At 49.2% G+C, this 25557-nt stretch overlaps 1 protein-coding gene across 11 annotated transcripts in view; it reads right to left on the reverse strand.

Moving 5' to 3' along the window:
• CAMTA1 (calmodulin binding transcription activator 1) overlaps positions 1 to 25557 on the reverse strand; it is a 305462-nt gene that overhangs the window by 58290 nt on the left and 221615 nt on the right. For all 11 annotated transcript variants that reach the window (XM_074893063.1, XM_074893065.1, XM_074893060.1 and 8 more), the window contains one exon: positions 5367 to 5520. In XM_074893063.1, the coding sequence (XP_074749164.1) occupies positions 5367 to 5520 (154 nt within the window). The remainder of the gene's footprint in view (positions 1 to 5366; positions 5521 to 25557) is intronic.

Consider the following 25557-nt stretch of genomic DNA (forward strand, 5'->3'; position numbering starts at 1 on the left):
GCTGTGGCAGTTTTCCCTCGCAGCCGCCTGACGCTCGAGGCTGCTCACGCGTGAAAGACCGGGGCTCGCCCCGCCGCCCCCCCGCCCCGGGGCTCTCGCCTCGGGCAGTGCCGGCCGGGATGAGGCGACTGCGGGCCGCTTCTCCGCGGGGCTCCGCGCTGCCGGGGGGCGCGAAGGGTCCCGGGCCCGGCCCGGGGGGGGGGCGGAGGGGACACCCGCGCCCCGGGGGGGCGGAGGAAACACCCCCCGGGCAGGCCCCGCCCCCGGCCCCGCCCCGCCCGAGGCCGCCGCGCGCCGCCAGGTGGCGCCAGAGGCCAAGGGACGGGCGGGCGCGCGGGCAGTCACGTGGCTCCGCGGGCGGCCCCGCCCCCCCCGGCCACCTTTGGGGTGCTTTAGCGAAAGAATCTTCCTGGGCGATTTGGGGTGAAAAACCCTCCCCGAGCGCGGCGCACGAGGCCGCCCCGATCCGCACGACTCCCGTTACTGTTATCTTTGACCGTCCTGGCGGAGCTGCCGGGAGAAGGGCACCGACCCCCCTTGGCCGGCGCTCGAGGAGGGGCGATAAACACTAAGGGGAACAGAAAATAGAGGCTGGTGTGCCCATGGCACCCTCGGAGCGGCTCTGTAATTGTAATTCTGTCCTTCTCTAATTCCGTAACTCTGCAGCCGGTTTAACCCAACTTCGAGGGGGACAGGAGACGATTTGGTTTGGTTTCCCTCAGGTTAGTTTCCGTCCCTGCTCCCAGCCCGCTCCACGCCAGCTGCAGCTCCTGGGATGATTCCCTGATACCTCAAACGCAGCTGAAAGACCACCCTGAGCACCAGGTGGAAAACGGTTCCTGATTTTGTTCTTTTGGCAAAAATAGAACTTTCTACAGCAGGTAAAACTCACCCACAAGGGAAACCCACATTTCCCAAGGAGTGGCCCGTAGGGGCATGGGAACAAGCTCCTGGGGGCACATAACGGCCACCACAGACCTAAGGGAGAGGAAAGGGGCGATTCTCGCGTGCGAGGCGCAGGGTTAAGGGACGCACCGCGGTGAGAAACCGAGCAGGCGGCTGATGTGGGGGGGGACACAAAGTCCGAGTGGCCAGCGGGACATAAGAACCTACCTAGCACCTACTACGGTATTCTCTTTTTAGTGAAAAACCACAGCCCATCACAGCAACACATAAGTACTATCACAGCACAAGTGGACATCTGCATTACTAAACCCAAACTCTTGAAGAATCCAAGTTACTTTTTTCCGTGGAGGTCAGCTGGAACTCAGCTGGCATGCTTCCGTTTCACTGAGGGCCGCTTTGCAGCTCTGACAGACCAGATGGGGAATGGTAAAAATCACCCCATCCAGCATTTTTGTACAACTGATCTTTTAAGATTAAATATAAAAAAAGCCTTCAACACAATTACTGAAATTGAACACAAATTTAAGTCAAGATAAAAAGATGCAACAACTCAATTCTTCAAACCATATTAATGCCGATTACTGCTATTTCAACTTTGTTCTGGGCTACAAGCATTTAATGCCCTCTCCAGTTGTGACAACACAGGGAAGCAGTTTCAGGTCACCTCCAAGAGCCCCGATGGTTTCATTTACACTGAACAGAGAGTTGGTGACTCCAGGGAGAGGCAAGAGCTGCCTCTGCCCCAAGGTATTAAGTCTGATGGGTGCCACGTGAAACCTCCGGTTTCCCCAGCTGTGGCTGCGTGCGGGCGGCACGGGCAGGAGCAATCAGTTTCCAAGCAGCAGAGGAATGAAAAAAGCTTTTTTCCGAAAGAAAGATAGTTCTTAATTATAGTGGACCCGAAACAAGGATTGCAACGTAGCACCAGCTGTGAGCTTGTAACTCATACTTTGCCAGCTGAGGGATGAGAAAGCCAAAAGGGGATGATTTGGAGAAACCCCCAACATGAGCTGGCCCACGATTTGCTGATCATATGGAGTTTATATACAGAATTCTGCTGTGCTGGATTCTGCCACTGCATTTTGCTTTTACCACCAGATGCCTCTAAGGACATCTGCTAATCTGTTCAGAGAAATCTCAAAGCACGACTATAATGGGGCACAAGAGGGGGGGGAAATTGAAAGCAACGCCAAATTGAGGCCCGTTCTTCATACCAGGCATCCTGAAATGACTTACAGGTGTCTCAGACAACATTCCGGCAGAATTTTCATGTGTTATTGCCATTCATTTTGCACGAAAGGTTGCATTCAGACAGAGGCAACACACATGATGACCCTTTTGATTCAGACGACCAGTTCGGACGCTGCCGACAGTCAGATTATCGCAGGTCTTCCATCAGCAGCGGGATGTTTCTGTGGAGGCTTTGCAGCCCTCCCTGTGCTCCCTGACCATGCTTACGCCTTGAAGACACGGCGCCCATCTCCCAGCCTGGAAGGAGGGAGGAATCATCCTGCTGGAGGTCGTGAACAGCGTCCAGCCCTTCCAGGCTTGTCCACTTCGCTCTCAAGGACTGCCAGACCGAGGTCGGACAAGCCAACAGCGACAGTCCAGGCAGGACAAGCAGGAGGTCACGGATGTCCCAGCGTGAAGGCAGGTGACAGATATATCAGAACTAAACCAAAAATCCAAAGCCCTGAAAACTGAAGTCAGGCTGATTACCTCATTATTTACGGTCTCAACCCAGTTGGAGATGTTGAAAAAAACCCAAACCCTCAGAGCATCTGCAGTGAGTATTTACCTTCCATGGATGTTCAGGTGGGTTAATTTCAGTCTCTTAATCAGTTCGCAGCCCAGCTAGGTTGGAACAAAATGGTGTTTCCCTAAAGCTCTCAGAGCCATGCGGCCACCCTGAAAAGGTATTTTCTCATCCATAACCACCAGCGCAAGCACAGTCACAGCATCAGGAGAAACCACTCCTGAGGCCAGTCAAGCAGCTCTGGGCTCGCAGAGGACTCAGTCGAGACCAGGGCAGGAGGAGCCACTGCCCAGCAGCCAGAGCTCGGGCGCTGCCCTGCGGGGTGACGCGGTTGGGTACCAGAAGCCTGGGCCCGTCCCGGGCACTGCTGAACTCTTGCTGAGTCTGGACTGACTGTGGGATGATGCAGCGGGGAAGGAAGAGGGGGCTGAGGGAATTATGGATGCAAGAAATGTGAACAAACTCCCTGCTCATCCCAGTCAGGGTCTCTGCATTTCAGGAAAAACAGTTTGATATATTTATCTGGCTCGGACTCTCAGACTGATGCCTCTCTCCCTGCCAGCCATCTGCCACATCACTTGTAGTTCTCCAGGCACACACGGCCAAGAGAACGTGCTCCCAGCCTTTGGCTGCCACACCACTGACTCTCCGCTATCTGAGATTCTGACAGAAAAGCTTCAACACAGAGGTCAAAAGCTTTAATACCCGACTCTGGCCCAGGCTGAGCAGGACTTGAACAAATGGCACTTGTTCTCAGCGAGTCAAGAACTGGACGCCGTCACCAGCCTCTGACCAGGAGGAGGCATTTTCCCCAAAGTCAGAACTAGTATCAGCATCTCCTCCTAGTTCTGAATGACACCAGTGCTCTGAAACTGGATGCAAAAACCTCCCTGCAGGTACAGCATTTGGCCTCGGACCTCCATGCACAGCCTGGCTGTATCATCACTAGCTTCTCTGAAATGTAAAGTTCTTATGAAAAATGGCAACCAAGAAAACAAAATCAACAAAAACCTCGCACAGCTTCCAAGACCAAAGGAATAAAACTAGATGAACCGCAACACAGAACAGGTAAGAGGGTGAGACTGTCACTTCACCAGCGACACCACGCACAACGCTTTGATTAAGTCATTGACAAATCTGCTTTAGGGCAGAGAAATTTGGAAACATCAGGCAATCAAACTGTGAAGTCTGTGAAAGAATGTGATTAATGCAAAAATGTGATGAAACTAATGTGCTTGGCTGCAGAATTTCATGGCACACCCAATACTGGAACCAAATCTGATGGCTTCTTGGCGAGCAGTGCCCCTCTGTGTTCCCCGAACACGGTTATCTGTGTCCTCTTTGTTTTCTAGGTCTGATCAGAATCTAAAGCTTTTATTTTAGCTACATTTCTAAGGATGCGTTTCCCAGGATATGTACCCATAAACAGAGACTTGTACATGCATATATACTCTGAATAATTGTGCAGAATTTCACTCTTCCCTCCTGAGACATAAAAGAGCCAAGTGTTATTAAATTTACGGCGAGTTCGTTGTAGTTTTCACATAATTTTCTTGATGCACTGCAGATTTTTTAACAGGCTGCCACTTCCTCTCCTGTTTAATGTTAAGGTACTTGTCCAGTCTCAGCTACACCTTCAACATCTTCTATTTCTGTCTAAGGTTATTGGTCCCAGGGGCAATATTCTGTTTAGCAAATGTGTCATTTTCTCTCTTCTCTTCTGCTTGTCTTCTGCCCTCCAACTTTGTGTGGAAAAGGAATAGGTGGGCCTGCAGAGCTCGGGATGCATCAAAGGAGCAGTGCAAACTCAGATTACTAATGCTGTGGTCAGCGTGAGACTGATCTTTCACTGATGGTTGAAACACATCAGAACGTGCTTCGTGTCTGCGACCTCCAATTATGGAAAGCTGGGCATGACACCAGCCTCTGGCTGCGGGCAGGGGTGAGGGAGAAAAGCAGAACTGGTATTTGTTGACTCAGATGAAAGGACCTAGATTTGGCATTGTGGCTCCTGCAGTTAATTTTCTCCTGCTTACAGACCCACGCTATGCCTCATCTTTCTTTCATTGCAAAAAGATGTCTGCATGCACACTGGGATGTATTCTCCAGGGGAAGACATGCAACGTAACTGTGATGTGAGAGAAAACATTACACTCCAAGGCAGATGCAGAGAGGTCCAAAGAACTGCCTGTTTGCAGAGCAAACCTCCCAGTCGCTCTGCGCACCTCAGCAGCCTGCTCCTTAGACTGCAAAGTTCAGAGCTTAGTGAACGACACCCGCCCTGAACCGCTGGGCTCCAGGGTCCGTCCGTCAGCAGCGGCAGCTCATCCCGACCTGACACTGAGCCCCACGGACATGGAGCGCCCTGGGGGAACCTACCTGCCAGTGCTGCGACGGCTCCTGCACGCGAGTGGGTGCTTACGAATGGCTCTTGAAAACGCAAGACCGTAGGCACAGTTTCTTCCCAGAGTGTGGAGGGGATCTGTTCTGGGACACGACCCTTTCTGGGGCAGCCTGGGCAGCTCTCGTACCACGCATCCCGAGGTGTTCGATATTGGGAAGAAAGGATGTGAACGCAGGTGCAAGGTGAGTTTGACAGTGACAAATGTCTCCTTCACGGGGACGGCTGGTGGCAGTGAGAGACACTGTACTGCAAACCAACCCTCTGTAAAGCGAAAGAGCAAAAAAGCCTCCAGATACTCACACATCGGTTTGAGCTGTCCGATGAGTTCCTCTTTTGTCCACTTCGCCCATTCCTTCTTGTCTGTGTTTATTGAGCACAAGATGGGGCCGCATGGTTTCCCGCAGTCCTCGATGGCAGGGACGTTCAGGTAGTGCACCAACACGATGTCTGGGTTCTGTGGGGAGAGCACAGCAAAAGTGACATTGTCGAGCCTCTGCCCTGCTCAGGGCTCTCTGCATTTACCTTCCTTATTAAAACCATGACAGAAAGCATTGTAACTACATCCCAGTGTGTACCAGATTTCCCTGAGATCAGAGCTGCTCTTTAAAAGAGGCAGCAAAAGACAAGGCACGACAGAGTTTGCACGCAGCTTCCCCCCACCCCGAGTGCCCTTTGGCTGCATCTCTCCTGCTCCCCTCGTGCGCTCAGGCGAATCTTTTTTCCAACCCATACAACACCGAATACTTGCAAGAGTCTTTCAAATACCAGTTGCAACAAACACCAGGTCATTTGCTTTGGTTTAAGGGACCTGTGGTCTGTCCGGTCCAGTGCTTTCATCAGTTCTGGTCCACATCAGGCTATTTCAAATACACAGAAATTCACCCGAGAGCATCAGTAACAGCCACGCTTTCCGTACGGTGGCAGAAAGAGGGAGGAAAGAGCCAAGGAGGCTCACAAACAGCCTTACAGAGCGCCCCAAGGACAGGCTCTTCGCAGATGAGCCCGAAATTTGTCTTCTGAAGATCCTGCAGCTTTGCGATGAGAACAGCGAGCTGCGGAAGGTCGGGGCTGGAAGAGACCCTGCCCTGTGCAGAACAACTGCAAGGTGCTTGCTCCCGCAGGGCTGTTCAACGCTCCCCTTGGCCCGTGCACCTCGTTCCGGGGCTGAGGGGGGGTGCAACGCCACTTTGACGCACTGCGGCGCCGTCCCACTGACACAGACGTTTCAAGTAGGGAGCTGAGCAGCGTGTTACCACCCTGCGAGTAAATGAATCATCTTAACAACAGCAACAGAAACAACTCTGCTAGTTTCCCAACAGCATCCCAGGGAGATTGTACAATAGATAATAACAAGATTGAGAAGCTGATTTCTTTCCCTTAAGTCATTTACTCCTAAGTTCACAAACTTTAATGACTGCTTTGGAATTATTTATAAAAATAAATAGGATAATGGTGTAATTAAAACTCTAATGTTTCATTAATGCTGTTAGAGCCCTGTTCTGAGTGGGAGAGGGAACACAAGCCATCACTGGTTTGCAAAGGTTGTGCTAATGGGATCACTTGCTTACGAAACCCGCAGAGGCCTGAGCCGTACGCGGACACTGTGCCGAGGACACCCGCGCCGAGGACACCCACTTCTGACGGTGAAACGCCGCGCTGAGGCCGGGCAGCGGCACCCGGAGCCAGCCCCGGGCAGGGCTGCACTCGCTGTGACGGGCGCGGGGTGACCGCGCACCCCCAGCACGCTCCGCACGTCCCCGAGATGAGGGGGCAGCGGTCGCGTCTCCCAGCGCCTCGCCAAGGGGGTGCCGGCAGCTGACAGAGCCCCTTCCTGCGGTGCCCGCATGCTGCGTCCCCCCCGTCCCCTGCAGCCAGGCTCCGGACACCAGGCGCGTCCCTCAGGCTGGAGGAGAAGCTCGCTAACATTAGGAGGACACGCAGGCAGGAACTTGTGTTCTTTCTTCCCCCTCTATTGATGAAAACTGCAAGCGTGGGATTTTCAGTGAGGATTCTGTGAGATTGCAGTATTAAATTCTTGCAGTCTGTATTAAAGAGTTGTATTGCACAGGGAAGAGGCAAGGAACCTACTAAGGAAGTGCTAACAACTTATTTCAGAGCAGCTTTGTAAAGTGCTAAAGCAAAGAAAACCATCGGCTCTTCTATTCCCAAGATTCTCCTGGAGACAAACAATTGGACTTTTTATGTTCTACTTTTACACACTGAAACCCTTCCATTTCACAGGGCACAGCTGCCCCAGACGAGACACAACCAGAGGAGGACACATTAAAACACCGTATCCTCTCCTTCCACACCGCAGTGCAAGTCCTCAGCTCACCACACAAAATTGAGCCACATTTTCCTTTCAGCCTTCCTGCTTTACCCTTTAAAGGTGACAAAGGTGACAGCTGGGGCAGCCGAGCCACGTCCAACGCGAGTGGACGTCGCTGCTCAGAACTGGGGAGGCAACAACGGGAAGTCTGAAACATTATGGTCCTCGTGCAGAATTCAGAAAAGACTCAGATAATAAAAATGATTACCTTTACACTCAAATAGTCTCCATCAGCTAATTTAACGTAATTAGTGACTTAGAAGATGAAGTAATAAAAAGTAATATGCTTCAGAGATTTCATGTAAAGACACCTCTTGCTCTCAGGGGCAGTTTCAAAGAGAGCAAGGACACGCTGCCGCCGTGGCCTTGCGCGACTCGGCAGTTCCGCAGATGCTTCTTCCTTCGTTTCAGATAAACCATATTTTTCACAGCCTGATAGTGCCTGTTTGTCACCAGGCAAGTCAGGGTGACGGGGCTTCCCGGTTTCATTGCAGCAGGAGCAGGTGGACCTCAGCAGTGGATTGGCACTGGAGTTCATACTGTTTATATATAAAAGCATATAAAACAAACACAATACCAACAGGTTTGCTCCTTATGTCTACATCTAAAAGTTGACCTCACATTGGCAAGTCTCATAAATGTCAATTTACCTAGCAAACTGAAATGTTCTGACACAAATTATGAGAATACGTATGTTTTGGAAAACTCTAAGTCAGCAGAGAATTGCTATTTCTTTGTGGAGACCCACCCATAGAACAAGAGAGATGTGAAAGGCTAAAACAAAAATTACAGATGTGACTTCCACGCAGGAAACGTGCCAGGACAATGGACGTGCCACGGCAGAAGCCCTTCCCCTGGGCAGCCGGGATTTCCTCCAGGGAGCCCTGGACCAGGCTGCAGGCGGCTCTGGAAGCGTGTCTGTCAGAAATCCCCCCGCGATTTCAGTGCCCAGAGCCTCTGTGGAGCTGCTCCGTTCCCGCGCAGCCCCGGCGAAGCACTGCCATCCCCCCGACCCGGGCAGGCTCCTCCGCACCCCGGCACCCAGCTGCCTCTCGTCGGGCGGCGGGGGGCTGGTTCCACATCCCCGGCGCTGCAGGGTAAGCAGGAGGCGGCACAAGCAGCAGTTAAAAAAAACCCACAAAAAGCTGTTAGTTTTGATAAAGAAAAATGCAGCTGCAACATCTGTCCGACTCTTGTTTGCAGCTTCATCAGCACTAAGTGGTCAATAAATCAGACTGGCATGGCGTTACATTTCTTCCATGGCTTAACCATTAATCTCATGAAAAATGAAGGAGAAAAACTATGTGATAGTGAAAGTGTATACATTAACCAGAAAGTAATAATAACACGTAATGGCACTGCAGACCTCCCTCCCAGCATGATTGCTGGAGCAGCGATGCAGCCTCCCTGCGCTACCCACTACACACTATTTAAATTAACCAAGTAAATCAGCTGTTGTTTGTTCCACCAGCCCGCTCCGTGGTTATACATTTCACGTTAGCAGAAGCAGCTGAAACAAGCCGGGCACCCCAGCTCCCCCGTTCTGGCAGGCGGGGAGGGCAGAAACGCAGAGGAAAGCGGGGCCAGGCTGCGAGGGGCCAAGGCTGGGCCCAGGGCACGTCGGGTACCACCAGATTTTACCACGGGGGAACCCTCCTCTCATTTCAGCAACCGCCCTCCGCTGCTTGTTACTATGCAAAGTCAGCCCCCACGCAAGGGGAAGTCTCCCTTCTCCCAAAGCGTGCTTTTTTTTGTTCCGTTCTTCTTTTTTTTTTAAAAAAAAGCAAAAGTCAAAAGCCATTTCCAGCCAGCTTTCAGCTGCTCCTCAGCTGCTCAGCAATGGCAACCAGCTCAAGGCGAAATCTCACTGGCAGGGGCTTCCAAATCACCGATGACCACAGCTAAAGATACTTCATTCCGAAAAATACCTCTGAGCTGAAAGTTTTGCATTTGTACTCCCTGCTGGAAGGATGAAAGGAAATAAATCTCCTCAGGGCCGATAGCATCAGTGCATTTAATCCCAGCCACCCTGCATGGGAATTACGCCCAAGTAGAGCCCTGGGCTCCGGGAGCGCCCGCCCTCAGCTCTGCTCCGCGGCCAGTCTCTCTCGCCGGACACCCGTGTTGTTCCTGTTGTGTCGAACTTGCTCAGTACTAGGCATTATTAAAAACCTGGAAGGTGAAACCAGCCTTTTCCGGCCCTAATGGCTAAACCATGAAGCAAAGGGGCAGAAGGAACAGAGGAGCGTGGCAGGGGGACGCAGAGGCATCTCCTGGGCCCCCTCCCTCCCCTTTCACCCTCAAAATTGTAAAAGGGTTTTTGTTTTCTGATGGCTATTCATTCACGAGGTTTACTTTGTATTCCCCAAACCATCCAAAAGGTTGAAAAGGAGTCTCAGCTTTCTGTGAACATAATTCACATCCATTGCTGTGGGGTGCCTGGATTAATACCTAACAGATTATCACCCAGAAAAAGATAATACAAAGGTTTCCGTGGTTTCGAGAGGCTGTTGTTATGCGATGCTGCAGTACCCACAGGTAACTCGGAGACCGGTACTGGGAGCGTCTGTGTATCATCTATATATTATCTAAAACCAGACCAAGGAACGAAACCACTCCCAGACATACGGAGCTGCAGATCACAGAATCTGCTATTTTTAGCAGTGTCTATCTGGAGGGTTTCCTCCAGATTTTTAATGGTTTGAGAGCGGAGCCTGGGATACCTCAAGTACAAGGTGCGAACACAGACACAGACGTAATGGGATTTTTTTCTTTCCAGAGACTAAATGCTAGCTTTGGACAAGATTACTGGTTTGAATCCCAGCAATTTCTTTATCCTTGAACTAATTTCTAATTGGGGTCACGCTACGGAAGGCAACCTGGCGGCTGATCCATTAGAGTATATTAGTCTTCCACACTAACAGTGAAAGCCAAAAAATCTAACATTGACTTTAAATGCATAACCCATTGCCTTATGTTATCTTGAGCTGGGCATGTTTAATTAGGGAGAACGAGACAATTAAGAGATACATAACATAGCCCTGACACCCAAGAGTTGAAGCACCAGAGCACCTGGAGGAGAGGGGGACCCTAGAGCCAGAGGCAAAAGCAGAACTTGTGCTGCAGAACAGGATCCCTTCTGTGGGGAAATCCATTTTAGCCTGTGCAGTTCTTTGAATTCACCTTATATCCTCTGCCTCCAGCTGTGTGAAAGAGCTGGTGGAACTTATGTCCCTTCAAAAGCTCCCTCAGGAGGAGAGGACACCTGGGGTTAGCCAGGCAGAGAGAGACATCAGTGCATAGATGGTTTTAAACCTGGTTAAATCAGCATCCTGATATTTCCTGCAATTGTTTTAAAGGGAATAAAGATTTAATAGGGCTGTATGCTTTATAATGTGCTCCCCAGTTCCTCTTCAATACCTTGGTAAGGGAAGACAGAATGTAATCAGGAAAGTAATTGTACTCTGTTCTATATTTCATGTCTCAGAAGAATGACTAGGGGGTATAGAGCCACTGCAGGGCAGGGTTTGGATTGGAAAAATATAGGGTTTCCTTTAATTATTTTATTTTAAAATCCTTCTCTATCTTTCTTCTTCTTCTGGCTGCTCCTGGTGTCCCTTGATAACCCGTACGTTTCTCTCAATAACAAGCAGGGCCTGTCCCATCCCTACGACACCAATGACATGGGCAAACCCCTGCTGCTGCTGGGGCACGTTGCTCCCAGGTCCCTGACAAAGAGCCAGCCTGGGAAGAGCATCCACGGCAGAACCGCTGGTTTGTCCTCCCCGTGCTGGCGGGGACGCCCAAACATGAGCAGGAGCGAGAGCCCCGTCCCCAGCACCTTCTCCTCGAGGCTTGTGGAAGCGTCACCCGTGGCAGACCTCCAGCAGAGCTGAATTCAGAGGATCCCGCTGGACAATCTCCAGAGAAAGCAGGAGGGGAGTGGAAACGGTCCTGAAGTCTCTTTCTCCCCCTTAGAAGAAAGGTCTAGGATGGTGTTCAGGATTTAGCAGTACAGGTGGTTTGATTTGAATTGCCCCAAGACAACCCCAGAAACGAGCAGAGTCCTGTCCAGGGAAAGTCAGAAGATCTCTGAATAAGCTTTTCTTTGTAGGTGAGCCTGGCAGCAATCCCGTGGGGTTACAAACAGCACGTGGGTCAGCCTGGTCATCGTCCGGCAGCGTTTAAATAGTGCAAGCAGCAAAGTAAGAGTCTTAGTATAGAACAAATACCAAACACTTACTAATACATCATCAAATGTGATATATTTGAAGGTATTTTATATACAAAGAGCTGCCTCTGAATACTCCTGGGGATGATGTTTATTTAACATGCACTTTGAAAGATACAGTGAAATACAGCACTGTAATTCTTGGCCTCCAAAGTTCCAAAAAGAAATTGATTTCTGAGTTGCTTATTATCTTTCATAGCAATACCTCTTGTGCTAGTAAAAGGTATAACAGAAGGACGATACCGCACAACTGGAAGCGTGCAGCAAAATAAAACAAAAGGCACTTCTCTTTCTCACACAGGTATTATTCTTCCGGACAATGGAAATTTCTTTTCATCTGTGTCACTGCTCCCAGCTGGAAGCTTTAATTTACACGGGTGGCTGACAGGGACAAGATAATTCTGCCACAAGCTGGGACTGCTTTTGTTTATCTAGAAACACCCAGCGGAGCCGGTGGTGCTGACGCAGGAGTCCTGTGTCCTGGTGCCCAGGGACAGGAATGTGGCAGGGAATTCTCCTGTCCTGCTTATTGCTCTGGAGCAACAAACCCACTGGAGGCCACAGAGCATTCGCCTGGGAGGGGCCAAGGAGACCTGAGTCTGGCCCCAATGCCCACGGTGTTGGGAACACCCTGCCCGGGGGCACCGAGCGGCACCGCATCCCCTCTGCCGCGGCTCCAGCTGAACCTGCAAAGGGTCTTCTCCAGGAACAGCGTCGGGCTCTAGACCTCAAACCACTGAGCAAGGCAGAGCCGCTGAAGGAGCCAAAGCTGCTCTCGCCTCTTCCAAACCCATGGTTTTTACCGTTTTCCACTCAATCCTTTTTGACTGTACATCTGGATTCCTGCAAGACCAGCCTGCGACTTCAATAGCCATTGTACAGGAGGTGCCTGGGCAGCTGTTAGAGCCAGTTTAACAACCTCCCAGAGCTATGCCAGCGCTCACATGTAGAAACTTAACCATGGTAAAAGCATGCAGAGAAAACTTAGAGACAGCAACTTGCCCCACTTCGGATTGCTTAGAGACACTCTTAACACACCCCCTGCTCGGGAAAACCACACAACAGCGGCAAGGGATGCATTTAACCCAGTGCTGCATCTAGTATCAACTGTCTTTTAAGGGAGACAAATTTGCCATGGAAATCATCGAAGCGTCTCCTCCTTTGTCACTTGCTCTCTCCAGTTGTCCAAGGTTTTACAACTCATTCTGCAAAAGCCTTGAGGTTCTTCAAACAATAACTCTAAGGGCAAAGCAAAGGTTTCTTTGGGTTTGAATTCCTTTGGGGTACTCTTCCTGACAAACGGGGCTTATTACAGACATATAAATTTCTTGCTATTCTGTGCATACTGCTACTCCAACTCTCCGCTTCTGAAGACTGACACTTAAACAATCCCTCTATGTTTTCTTATATTAAACCTGCATATTGCAACCACTTCCAGAATAGTACAATTTCTTCTGCTTGGAAAGTGGTGCAGAGAAGACAATCAAAGCCATCTTATATTTCAAAGCGTCCTACACTTGAATTGTGCTTTTCATTTTCAGAACATACTAAAGAATTTGCTAACTGATACAGCTGAAGTTATATACCGGGATTACTTGATTTAATAACAAACCAGCTCTTTCTAGGGTAAAACAAAGCAAACACTTGCTAGCACACACAGTGTCAGTAAGGAACCTCACGGCCACCAAAGCTGCCGATGAAGAGCATAGCTCTGCCCTGCAGCTGCATTAACAGTTCAAAACTACGTTGGGCTATGCACGCAGACGTGAACAAAGCCGTGTCAAATTAGCACATACAAATGTAAATATCAAGGTATTGAGTAGGATGTAACGGTGCCAGCCTCTCTGCAGGCTGCTACTCCGTAAAAGATTTGCTACCGCATTCAGACTGTTCTTCCCCAACAAGTGTAGCCAGAGATCCCCCAGCTGACATTTGCGAGGACTTTTTATTTTCTTCATTCTGAAGTACAGAATCTCTTCTCCCTCTTTCTGTTTTTATCGCAACCTTTACATGGGAATTCTGTCATTGCATTTCAAACAGGCTCAGACAGAGCTAAGCTCCGAGCACTTCCATCCTCATCACCTTCCAGAAATGCCAACATTATAAAGCATGCCCCAAGTGGCTTCTATCCTTTCCCAGCTCACCCAGGCCAGAGATGCAACAATAGCTGGTCTGAAATAAGAAGAAATTTTAATTTCAAAGCTCCGCTGACATTCACCAAGTGCTTTCAAAGTTTATATCAACAGAATGCACTGCTTCAAATTCTGGTTTGAATGCAGATGGTGCAAGTTTGCTCTCTCATGTGCTGATGGCCTAGTTTGCCTCAATAACACTATTGACTTTTAAATATTAATGCATTGCTGTGAATTAAGAAGAGTTTGATGTATAACTGAAGATATCTCACTTTTTTATTTTTTTAATTGGCATTGTTGTAGGTGGACCAAGTAATAGGAAGCTGACATTTCCAAATACCAAATGAGAAAACCCCAGGACAACGTACCCGGAGCTCGCGATAAGCTCTCCCTCCAGAGACATGCTGTCCCTCAGTGCTGCTCCTAAAGCTCCACCAAGCTCTAAGTTATTTTTGTATGTATGCAAATATGTTAAAATCATCTGGAAGCTGATAGTCCCTCAAACCCCGTGTATGCTCCCCACAGCAGCAGCACATGAGCATCAGCATGCAGGAGGGGGGATGTAGGACTGGGGCTGCACCCCAGGGTCTGCACAGGCGTCAGATGGAGACCAGCAGCCTGGCGCTTCACAGGGCGCCGTGGACTCCCAGCCCCACACAACCCCCTGTCCCAACCAGAAAAGTTGGTTTCTGCAGCACGGGAAGGTGAGGGCAGCTCCTGCTGTGTCTGGGGGTCGTGCCGGGCAGCGGGCTCTGCCTGGCTCCCCAGGGCCAGTGGCCAGGCAGCCAGAGGATGGGGACGCTCCACCACCTCTCCTTCGGCAGGAGGGACTCCCCGTAGAGCCCTGCTCTGCTCCTACGTGACTACCCCTTAGTGCTGGCTGGCATCCGGACCAGGGGATGGGCTTTGGCAAGGCCGGGGGGACGCGCTGCCCCTCGCCGCACACGTCACTCCCTGCCCGCCCGGGACACGCTGCTCGCCAGCCCTTGGCCCTCGCCCACCCCTGCAGAGCACTGGGGGGCAGGGACACGGGGCTCCAGCGGCCTGGAAGGGACACAGGCATGACCTTGATGCCTGCCCCGAGGAACAGGAGATAAACGCGACTGAATGTTCCACACAGGCTCTACAGTACATGGTGAGCAACGAGTCCTTTTTATTTTTACTCTTTGCTCTTGCTCTGAAGGCTTTGTCATTTATAGCTTCTTTAAATTTGTTACTTTTGATATCAGTGACTGGTAATACAATTCCCGCAGGAAGAACATCAATAACCTTCAAAACACTTTCATAATGTTGGCTTTGATAGTCTTGCAACGTTTTTGTTCCTATGCTGTTACCCTTATGACACTTCCAACAGCAGAGAGGTTATTCACTGAAAGTTGTGTTGTGCCTGGATAACCTCTCCCGACAAGAATAACCCCAGTGCCAGGGAATCCACAGTTCTCCTCCTGTGGTACATATTCTTGGAGTCCACTTTTTCTTTGCGTGGGACGTGAGGGCTCAGAGATGCCAGAGTCTAAATTAAAGATGCACAGGGAGGCCAGCAAGACCAGGGCTGTCCCCAGAGGCAGAGATGGGCCAGTACCAGGGACAAGCCAAACTGCCGTGACAAGGACATGCAGGACTGCTCCACTCTCACTACAGTTGCTGACTTCTACTCGTTAGGCATGGTGTCCTAAAAAGGACTCACGGCAGCCAGCTGGGAACTGATGCAGCACTTTAGACTGGAAGCATCGAATCCTAAGGCAAAAAAAGTATTGGACTTGAATTTCTTCTGAATTGCAAGAAAAAGATTATTAGACACCCTTCTTTCTTCTTCACTATCACTCAGAAGCCTCAAATTTCCCCAGACAGAGGGGATTAACAAACAGATTAGTATCTAAGAGCTGCTGCTCTAGGCTGTGTTAGGCTGAGCTCACCTCTCCAGGTCTCCTGTATATATATTTCTAGACTCCCAGGTGGATGCCTTGAAATCTTAAAAGGAAACGTGAACCCCACCAGTGCTGCTGTGCGGCTCAAAGAGGCTTCTCTGACCTGCTGATGAGAGCAGAGTTATCTCCTTATCAGACCTTTCCGAGGACTCCAAGTCCTTTCTAGCCATGTAAGTATTCATGTTTCTTTCAGGGAGATCTTCTTGTACCCTCTGAAAATCAGATTTTGTTTCTCTATTTCACATAAGAGGGCAAACACAGAACCACTCCCGGGGTGGACAAACAGCTTCAGTTAGGACTGACACAACTCTGAATTCAAAGGAGAAGCACACATTCCCCTCCTGGCTCTTTTTTGCCCCAAATTTGGTCTCTCTTTCCCAGGTGTCTTTCATATACTGAAGAGAATGGTAAACTGGAGAGTGAGCCCGTCCTGCCTCAAACTCCCAAGGTAGAACGAGCAACCGGGCAAACTACAGATATTATTATTTGTGATGAGCAGAAGGGGTGCTACAACCTGGCTAAAGCAGAGTAAATTGCCCTTCAGTCTAATCCATCAGTCTCAAATCCACTGCACAGGAGCAGCCCAGTCATTTCCTTGCCGATGACAGCACACCGATAACCTCAAAAGCTGTGTTATTTAAGCAGAAGGTGGTGAGCTTTGTTTAGCCCTTGGGCTCAGGCTGAGTGGATGGCAGATGCTGACAGTACATCCAATTAGATTTTTTTAAGTAGTGAGAGCAAATTTATCAGGTGAGTGTTTGGAGACGTGGCACATGAGAGTTACTAACTTCTTTGGTAACTCCATGGCTGTGTCTCACCTTGTCCCTTTGGAGACTCTCCCTGATCTCATTTCACAGTATGCTCTAATAGCAAAGTTTTGGCAATGCCTTCTGAAGAATATAACAAATTGCAATGTATTTGCTGTTACATGCAGAAGTTCCCTTTTTCTTTTTATAAATTTACTCACCAAAAGTGTCTATGAAGTGGAGATATTTTATAAATCCAGTGCTGCTGCCTGTGGTGTACACTCACATTAGCAAGGGAAAAGAATACACAATGCCAACAACATTGTACATGTCACAAGATATGAAAAGGCAGGGAAGCTGCTAAATTTCAGTAACAGACTATTACACATGGCAAGTCATTATTCATTTTACCCATCAGCTGCTTGACCCAGCTACATACACTGGTATCTTCTGAGACATCCCAAAAAAGCAGCAGTAGTCTGAACATCCAGTGCCAGACATGGGAATAATTAAAGTTTAACACGAGTACTTTTAAGTTTGTAAATGCTAGGGAAAGTGAGCGCAGATCAAAGGGTTTTAAGCTGAGGCATTGATGCATCTAAAGTAGCATCTAAAAAATAGGTAACTGAGGAACGGACAGCTTATGAAAACAGTCCTTGAAATCCCAGAAACAGCAATATTCTCCACTATCCAGACTCAGAGTGCTCTGTGCATTTCCAAAGTTACTGCTTTTTCATTTTTTTCCTGGCTGCACAGAACACGGAAGAGGAACAGAGACTTGTCTTACCATCCTTTAAAAAATGGCAGACCAGTTTTTCTTCTTCAGTTTGCACATCTTGGATCTTGAACCTCACCAGACAGTGCTCTCACTTAGTTACAACCCTTTCAATACTATGAAGAATTATGAGAATTATTAATTAGTATTAATAGCTAGAAATGCCACCCCTGCCGGTGTGGGACACAGGGGAGAGAGAAGAAAAAAGTGGTTTGGTGCTGCAGCAAGGGAAGCTGCTGCTCCCAGCCCTGCGCTGAAGGACATTTGCTGCTGCGGCTGCGCGATGCCCCTCGGGGCTCCGGCTGCGCACGGGGCGGCAGAACCTGCGGCATCCTCCGGAGAGAGGGGCTACGGCAAGTTTCTGGCTATTTATCAACCACATATGTAAGTCATTTTTCACCACGTAGCGCCTCAAGAAAAGATAAAAGCAAGAGAATTGATCCGAGTCTGTTGTTGAGTGTGCCACGCGTTACTGCAGATAAGATTATTTTTGAGAGGAATATTGATGTTCTCCCATGCCTACCCTCCCGGCTGTTACTGGACACTCCCGGTAGAGCGCAGCTTTCTCTTTTGCTCCACTTCCCGTTCCCTTTCACCAGGACAAATTCTGGTCCCCCTGTACCAGTTTAACGGTACAAGTATATCCCTTACATTAAGGGATGCAATTAATCAAAAAGGCTTTTTGCAAATTTATCTTCATAGCATGATCTACCTTGAGCAAATATACAGTGCTGCGCTTTGCCATAAAATGCCAATATTTAGCATTCTAGCATTTGTACATATCCTGCACAGGTTTCCTGCCTGGGAACATTTTTCTTTTGCTAGCAAAGACTGCCTTTAGGAGTGAGAGACCCTGCCCAGATGCCTCCTCTTTGTTGCTCGACACAAGCGTCTTCCCTCACCCAGGCACAGATCGTTCCTCTCCAACGCTGCCGGAATGGAGACCGGGTGCTGACTCAGCCACAGCGTGGTTTGGGGTGACTGCAGCCATCCCTCCTCACAAACAGCTCAACGGGGAAGATTTTCATCTTGGCAGAGACACAGGAGCTGCGGCTGCTTTCTCCCATTCATCAGGAACGTTTCTATCACCAGAAGGAGCGTTTCTGCCGCGACTGCAGAGCGCAAGAACTGGCAGAAACATCAGCTACAGCGGGAACACCAGTCCCCGGGATTCCCCACGCTCCTGCCGGCTCGTCCTCAGTCAAACACGCACCTGTGGCGGCAGGGCCCCGCACCAGAGGCCCCACACCACAGCGGCTGCTCCCGCCTCGTGGCCAGTACCTGCCGGACACTTGCAGCGGTCACACTGACGCCACACGACAGCGAAGGGGATTCTCTTCCCGTGACCCGCAGGAGCCGATTACATTACCCCCAAACCCGGGGAGCGGAGGAGCGGCCCTGCCCGGCCCAGCGCTACCAGCGACGCTGTGATACTGAGGCACGAGGGGGACAACGCCCTGCGCCGCCCCCCTGAAGGGCAGATATCGCTGTGCGCCTGCCGCATCAGGGAGTGCTACGGAAACCTCTAAAGGAGCAGATAATGAGACCACAAGCAGCAAAACCAGCGTGGGTGAGTGCACGGATCCCTGGAAGAGTCTCCTTTTGGCTCTGCATCAGCAGAGTGCGGAGGAAGGCTGCAGCCCTCTCTTCAGGCAGAGTGTTTAATGACGAAAACCCGCGTGCAGCCAGAGGAGAACCTCTGTCACAGCTACTTTGATTTGTCTTCTCCAGGCTTCCTGATGTTTTGACATTATGTCAGAAGCATTTCAACTGCCTTAGTGTTGAAAGAACCTGGAAAACGTCACAAAAAAATCTTCCCTCCAGACTTGCACACACAGTTTGGAAATGACCAGAACCACCACCATGCCTAAGGAAATTAAAGCCAGTTTGCCAAGAAACAAGCACATCACTGCCATTAAAAAGCTGTGAGGTACCAACCGGGTTTCTAGCATGACAGGTTAAAGTCCGTATGTCACTGTAGATTGGTGATGTGGGGATGGCAACAAAAGCCGACCCCAGAACTTGAAGGCAAGTTCTCAGTAATACCACAAGCTCCCTGCTAAGTTCACTGTGTCAAGTCATTCTTTTATAGAGACACAGGGAAAAAATGAAATCTAAAAAGCATTGTCAACTTGAATGATTTTCCAGGTTCTTGTCACTAAACAACCATCATCCCTCAGAGCATAAGAAAGGCAATAAAACCAATAGAACTAATAAAGGAAAACTGCGTGGAGCTTGACAGATCTGGCTGTCCCTGGCATGTGACAGCCTACTTTGCCAAGCAGGCAAATTGAAACTGCAGCAGACTTGTCCACAGGATAAGTGAGACCCTGACAAAACAGGCACCGATTCCTAGTTTTTTAATGCTGTTAAGTTCTACTGAAAAAAGGTCCATTTTGAAAGACCACTCGAAAGGTTTCACAGAATATATTTGCGGTTGATATAACAGCTGCTCCATAATTGCTGTTAAACTTCTCCCCTCTGCTGAAGACCAGAGCATGGACCCAGTTCTCTTAACACCAGTAATTTTTCACAGCTGCTAAAGGGATGCACCTCACTTTGTTAATATTGTTTGTCCACATATGGAAAAAAACCCCTGAATTTTTATTTGTAACTGAAATAATCAGGGAAAAAGCAAACTAAATAGCTTTCCAAAATAAATAGTGTGGAAGAGATACACTTCGACATTGCGGAGGTCAGCGGGACGTGAAGCCCTGCACTGTTCCCACGGCTGCAGTCAGACACTCCCACGTCCTTCGCTGGTGTCAGTGAGATGGGGCTGGGGTCAGCCCAGAGCTCTGAGGGACAAACCCCACCCAGACCCGGGTACCCCCCGGCATTTCACTTCCTCGCTGGCCGGCAGCAGCGCGCCCCAGAAGGTGTCTGGGGGTGGGCAGCACAGCCCTGCCCTGCAGCGAGAGGCTTGGCTGCTCCCTCCCTACCTGCATTTTCTCTGAACACTGAAAACCCATCAGAAGCTTTAGTTGTTCTCCAGAAGCTGGAATCCTTCAAGCTGCGTGGTGAGCCGACCCTGAGTGGTTTGCAGTAAGAGCCTGTTACCAAATCCAGGACTTAACGTGCCTTTGAAGTCACTTATTTACCACTAAATTACAATGGTCTGAAATCATTAGCAACAAAGTAAATTGTTTTAATTGATCTGAACTTTTTTACAATGTGGGAACTTCCTTTCTATATAATTGCACTTTCTAAAGGACTAAAATAGCAAATTAATCACTCTTGGATCTTGCAATCTTTAAAACGCTCCTTATTCAGAAAGGCTCCATGGTTGAAATGGAGAATAAATCCACACTTCCACAACTTTTGTGTTCTTGTTTGTAATGAACCTTGAACCCACCTCATGAAGGGGTCCAAGGACTTTTCTGTCAGGGGACGTACGGAGGCAGCGAGGCACAGGAGGAGCAGCACTGAGACATGCCCACTCCTGCTGCACTATTCGTAAACAATAGTCACAGGACTTGTTTTTGTAGGGATCAGAGAAGATGAAGACTACACAGATTTAAGTAATTTCAAGACTTCATTTGGTATAACCTCAGCCAAACAGAAAGGTGCAGAGGTCCTGTTAATAAATACCTCCACCTAGCTCAACCCCTTTCTGCCTGGATGATGGCAGCCTCTGCAAACAGCAGCAAAGCAGCAATCTAACACAAACAAGGTGCACTGCCATCTAGTAGAAATACATTTTCTATTGAAATTGGTTGGGGGGGTTCAGAGGAAATATTCAATTTATGAATAGAGTATAAACGGCATCTTTCAAAATAACAGTTTTAGGCACAGATTAGCTCTCCTTCCTCGTTGCTTCTGATAGGGCTAATCACCACCCTAAATCAGTGTTTCAGCTGAACCTGACATTGGAAATCACATATAATTATACTGATTAATTTTGCTGAAAACATACAGTGTTTTGCTATAGAAATGTAAACATCATAAGGTGAAAGGGTGATACAAATAGCAAAAGCTGACTGCTGTTCAGAAAAAAACCTCAGGTGCTAAAGACATTTGAGTGACTGCATTTATTAGAAGAGCAGTGCCAATTCCCACATCTGCCTACTGATTTCTGCAAAACAAAGCCGAGGAAAACTGGTGGATATATGACTCAGGAGCATAGTTGCAACCTACTAAAGGCATCCAATTATTTATATATACACCCATCAGAATAAAATAAAGTGCAACGATATAAAAGGACTGCTAGAAACAGCACCAGTCCTGCAGACCATCCATATTAAAGTGCCTGATGTGGCCCAAGAAACAGGTAGTTCAAACACGGGAGTCTTGGCAGAAGGAGCTAAAGAGAGATGGTTTGGTAAGAGAGGGAACTCCAGTCGCTTTCCTGGGAGTGAATTATTTATGTTTAACAGCTAATAGAAGAACTATAAAAGGCATCACAACACAGGGAGATTGCAAGAGAAAAAACCCCCTAAAATTAGGAATTCCTCCCTTGTCATCCCTCTGCAACATCAACATTTCAGAAGTTGTAGGAGCTCTAGAAACGAGCTTGTCATCAGCACCTAAAGACGAGATGTGATTTCGATGAGGGGTGAATGGGAGCAGAATTGCAGCAACAAAGCCTGGTAATTTCACAAGGGAAACCAGCACTAATACACAGCCCTTAGAACAGAGCGCTGCATTCCTTCTGAGCTGCATCTTGCTGTGCAACGTTCTGAAAAGCCACTGGAAGAAAATTGCTTGGCTTTTAATTTTAAAGCTGCACTGAACCAAATACTACATGTCTTCAGACATATTGGCAAGGAAAAGTAGCAAATTACTCATTTTTGCTGTAGCACCTGAAGTTACAACAGCTCCTGTGTCGGTGCCTCATTACCAGGATCAGTGCCCAGGAGCTGACGGATCCCTGCGGCCGCTCCTGCGCGGGGCGGCGGGTCCTGGTCTGGGGGCGCTTTGGCTTATTCACTCACCAGCACAAAACCAACCTACAGCAAAGCACCTGCATCCTGCAGAACTGCAGCACAGGTTCGATCAAATATTGCACTTTCCAGGGACCTTTCACAGAAATCACAGCACAGCACCTCCTGCTCTCACAAAGCAGCGTTGCCTTGTGAGGGGCAGCGCTCCACCTCCCCGGACTGCTCGGACCAGGAGTCACGTTCTGGTTTCCTACAGAGCGTCTCTGCAGAGACAGTTTTTGGTAAGGAGGACTCAGGGTTCGCTCCATCCTAGCACAGAGCCTGAAGATAAACGGAAGGGAAAGGCAAACACAAAGCTACAGCTGAGTAAGTAACATTAAGTCTGACATGAGGAAGCTGTGATGCATTACTCACCCTGATAAGTTTAATGTATAATTTAGAAAGATATCACCAAAATGGAAAAGAGAAGCTCTTAAGCAGCTCTGAAGGGTATTCAGCTCAGGCATCGCACGCAGTTAGTGTTTAAGGGAAGCTGCTAGCCCTGTGGCAGAAACCCACCCCTCGACCAATAATTTGATTTAGATGTGTCTCAACACTGAAGCACTTTAGAAAGAACTCATTCCTTTTCACAGGCCAGATTTAGACTTTTTATTGAGTATTAGGTATTACCCCCCCGCTTGATAACCAAACGCCATCAGATCGGAAAGCCCTTATCCTCCAGCTGCCACTCAGCCCAACAGGCAGCCCCAACTAGGCAGTTTGAACCCACACATAATCCCAAATTACATGAGAAAAACCTTAGAGAATGCATTGCCACAAAAAAAAAATAAAAAATCACAGACCACAACACATCAGGTGATGTTATTTTGGTTTAAAAGAGTATAAATGACAGCCACCTTGCCATATTTCTTTGAAGAAATACTTATCTTGGGGAAAACAAGACCTTTACTGGGGCTTAGGGAATCTTCTCCCCTTTCTGTTTCGGAGGGGTGGCACAGAAGAGGACCACTCCAGCTCCTTTCTGAGGAGGGCTTTATGTGGGTGACTGTCAGTCCAACACCTGCCTAACAGGGGAAGCATTAACAAGGAAAGCTCTTTTGCTGGCTGAACTTGCTGTAAGTGTCCCCTAGAGTCCACATTTCAGAATTAATGACTTCTGATACTGCTCATGTGATCACCAGAGCTCCTGTGAAAAATATTCTGATGATTAGGGATGCCATTCGTTAACAGGACGGGTTTGAGGAGCGCCCAGCGGAGCGAGGACCCCCAGGACACCTCCCAGCACAGAGCGAACCCGCACCACCGAGAGGTGCCGGGGGTCCCACCCGGTACGGGCCTGCGGCGGCGCCTGCGCAGGCCCCACATTGGTGTCAGCTCGGCATCATTTTCTCTCCACCAGAAGATTTCCAGCAACGTTGACGAATCTTTAGCGCTGCCATCCTGAATTACCTCTGCACAGCTCACTGCAGCGCTAAGTTAGGGAGCTCAGTCAGGTCTCCAGTGGACACGCTGGCCCCGCAAGGAAAACCATCACCCCTAATTGGGAAGGACTGGCAGCTGCGTTTGGGGAGCACAGCACCTGCATTTCAATTCAACCCAGCCCCGTCCCACCAGGGATGCTCCGCCGCCCGCCCACGTCACAGCTGCCCTGGGCCCCGAGATGTGAATTTCAAGCAAACTAGAAATGATGGATGGTAGCAGGTTAGACCTGAGACAGGGAGGAAATTCATCCACAGAGCCAAAAAAAGTGCTGTGGCAGGGGAGGGAGGGAGGTCACATCGAGGGACACTGACAGGAGGCCCCAGGTGGCCCCAAATGCGCAGCCAGGCCCAGCAAGGTCCAAGGTTTGATGTACCTTCGGGCAGTCCCCCTAACAAGGTTGCTTGTCATTTCCCTCCATGCATATTTTCATTCCATTTTTGAGTTTACCACACTCACGAACTGACTGACATCTCACAGCAGTTTCATACTATTTCCTTTCCTTAAGTCAGATTTGGCTTTTGTTGCCTTTCAGTAAAATTCATCGTCCCCTTATTCAGTATCATAAGACAAAAAGGACAGAAGTGCCTTCTCTACAATTTTGGGAACAATTCGTCCTATATGGTCTTTGTACAACATCTTTTCTCTCTTCTTAGTCACTTAACATTAATCTTTTCAATTTTCTTTACACAAGACCTTTCCAGGGAGTGAGCTCTGCCACCCCCTCAAATCCCCACCCAGCCCCTGCTGAACAGGACTGTCCAGCACCTGCCGTGCATCAGGCAAGGCTGCACCATCGAGCCATGCAACAGCATTACAGTCAACTTCGTTTTATTCAATCCCTCTGCTTTTTGTTTTTATGCAAGCTTCTTTTTTGCTTCTTGACCTCAGCTGCACATTAAGACAAACACTGACAAGCCATGACTGCCTATAACAATATCTTAAAAAACCCCAAGCACCTATAGGACTAAGAAACAGCTCTCCAACTTCCTCCCGCTTTTTCCCAGCTTGACATGAAAAAATACACATTAGAAAAGGTCTTGATTCTGGATGGCCCAGTACCCAGAGCACCCCGCACACCAGCGGCGATCTGACGGAAAGCTGCGGTTTCCCATCCAGTGGCACGGCAACCCTGGGCTCGCCCGTCCCCGAGGAAGATGGAGATGCTTTTCAGGACACATCATCACTGCAACTGCTCCCTGAAGTGGTTTATCAAGAGTTTAAAAATATGTGTGTGATAGCACGCATGCAGAGATATAGGAACAGGAACTTGGGCCACATTTATAACATTTCCCCGATTTCTAGTGGTTTATCTACAGAAAATATCAATATGTCTCCCAAATCCTTGCACATTAGTACAGCTGGTGATATCAGCCTCTCCAACCTCAAACAGCACTGCCTGCCGTGCTTTACTCTGAATGATCCGCTCAAACAGGGAGCCCTTGTACCGAAAGCAGCCAAACCTCCCACACTCCGAACCTCAGGCACCCAGCTTCGCCGTAAAACCAGGATTTGTTGGGCTGATGTGCTGCTATCCACCCGAAGCAGTGACTGTCCATGCACCTTTCACACAACAGCCTTCAGCGTGCAGAAGGGCTGACAGCAGCCCTGGATTTCCATCCTTCCAGAGGTCACTGGTGCCGCCAGGAATTCACCTGCGGTGGGCGTTTCGCGCTGCTGCACGAGCCAGGGCCGGGAGACGCCCGGAAGGAAGATCCTGGGGCTGCTTCAGGCGGCTTTTACAGACCCAAGGTCCAGCCAGACCATGCAGCACACAAAGGGGCCTGGGGCAGAAAGAGACTGAACACGAGGGTAAGCCAAGCCAGCTCCGTTGGAAGCACAGTTGGACCCTGTAATTCTGCACAGAGCAGAGAGCACTTGGGAACAAACCAGTCCCCATCCACCCGAAGCAGCGGCGCAGGACCAGCGTGCCCAATCCCTGGCACTGCGGGAGCCTGTGCTCCCCCTGGGTACGGACAGACTAATCC

This window comes from Strix uralensis, chromosome 23 (assembly GCF_047716275.1).
Source record: "Strix uralensis isolate ZFMK-TIS-50842 chromosome 23, bStrUra1, whole genome shotgun sequence".
Taxonomy (NCBI): Eukaryota; Metazoa; Chordata; class Aves; order Strigiformes; family Strigidae; genus Strix; species Strix uralensis.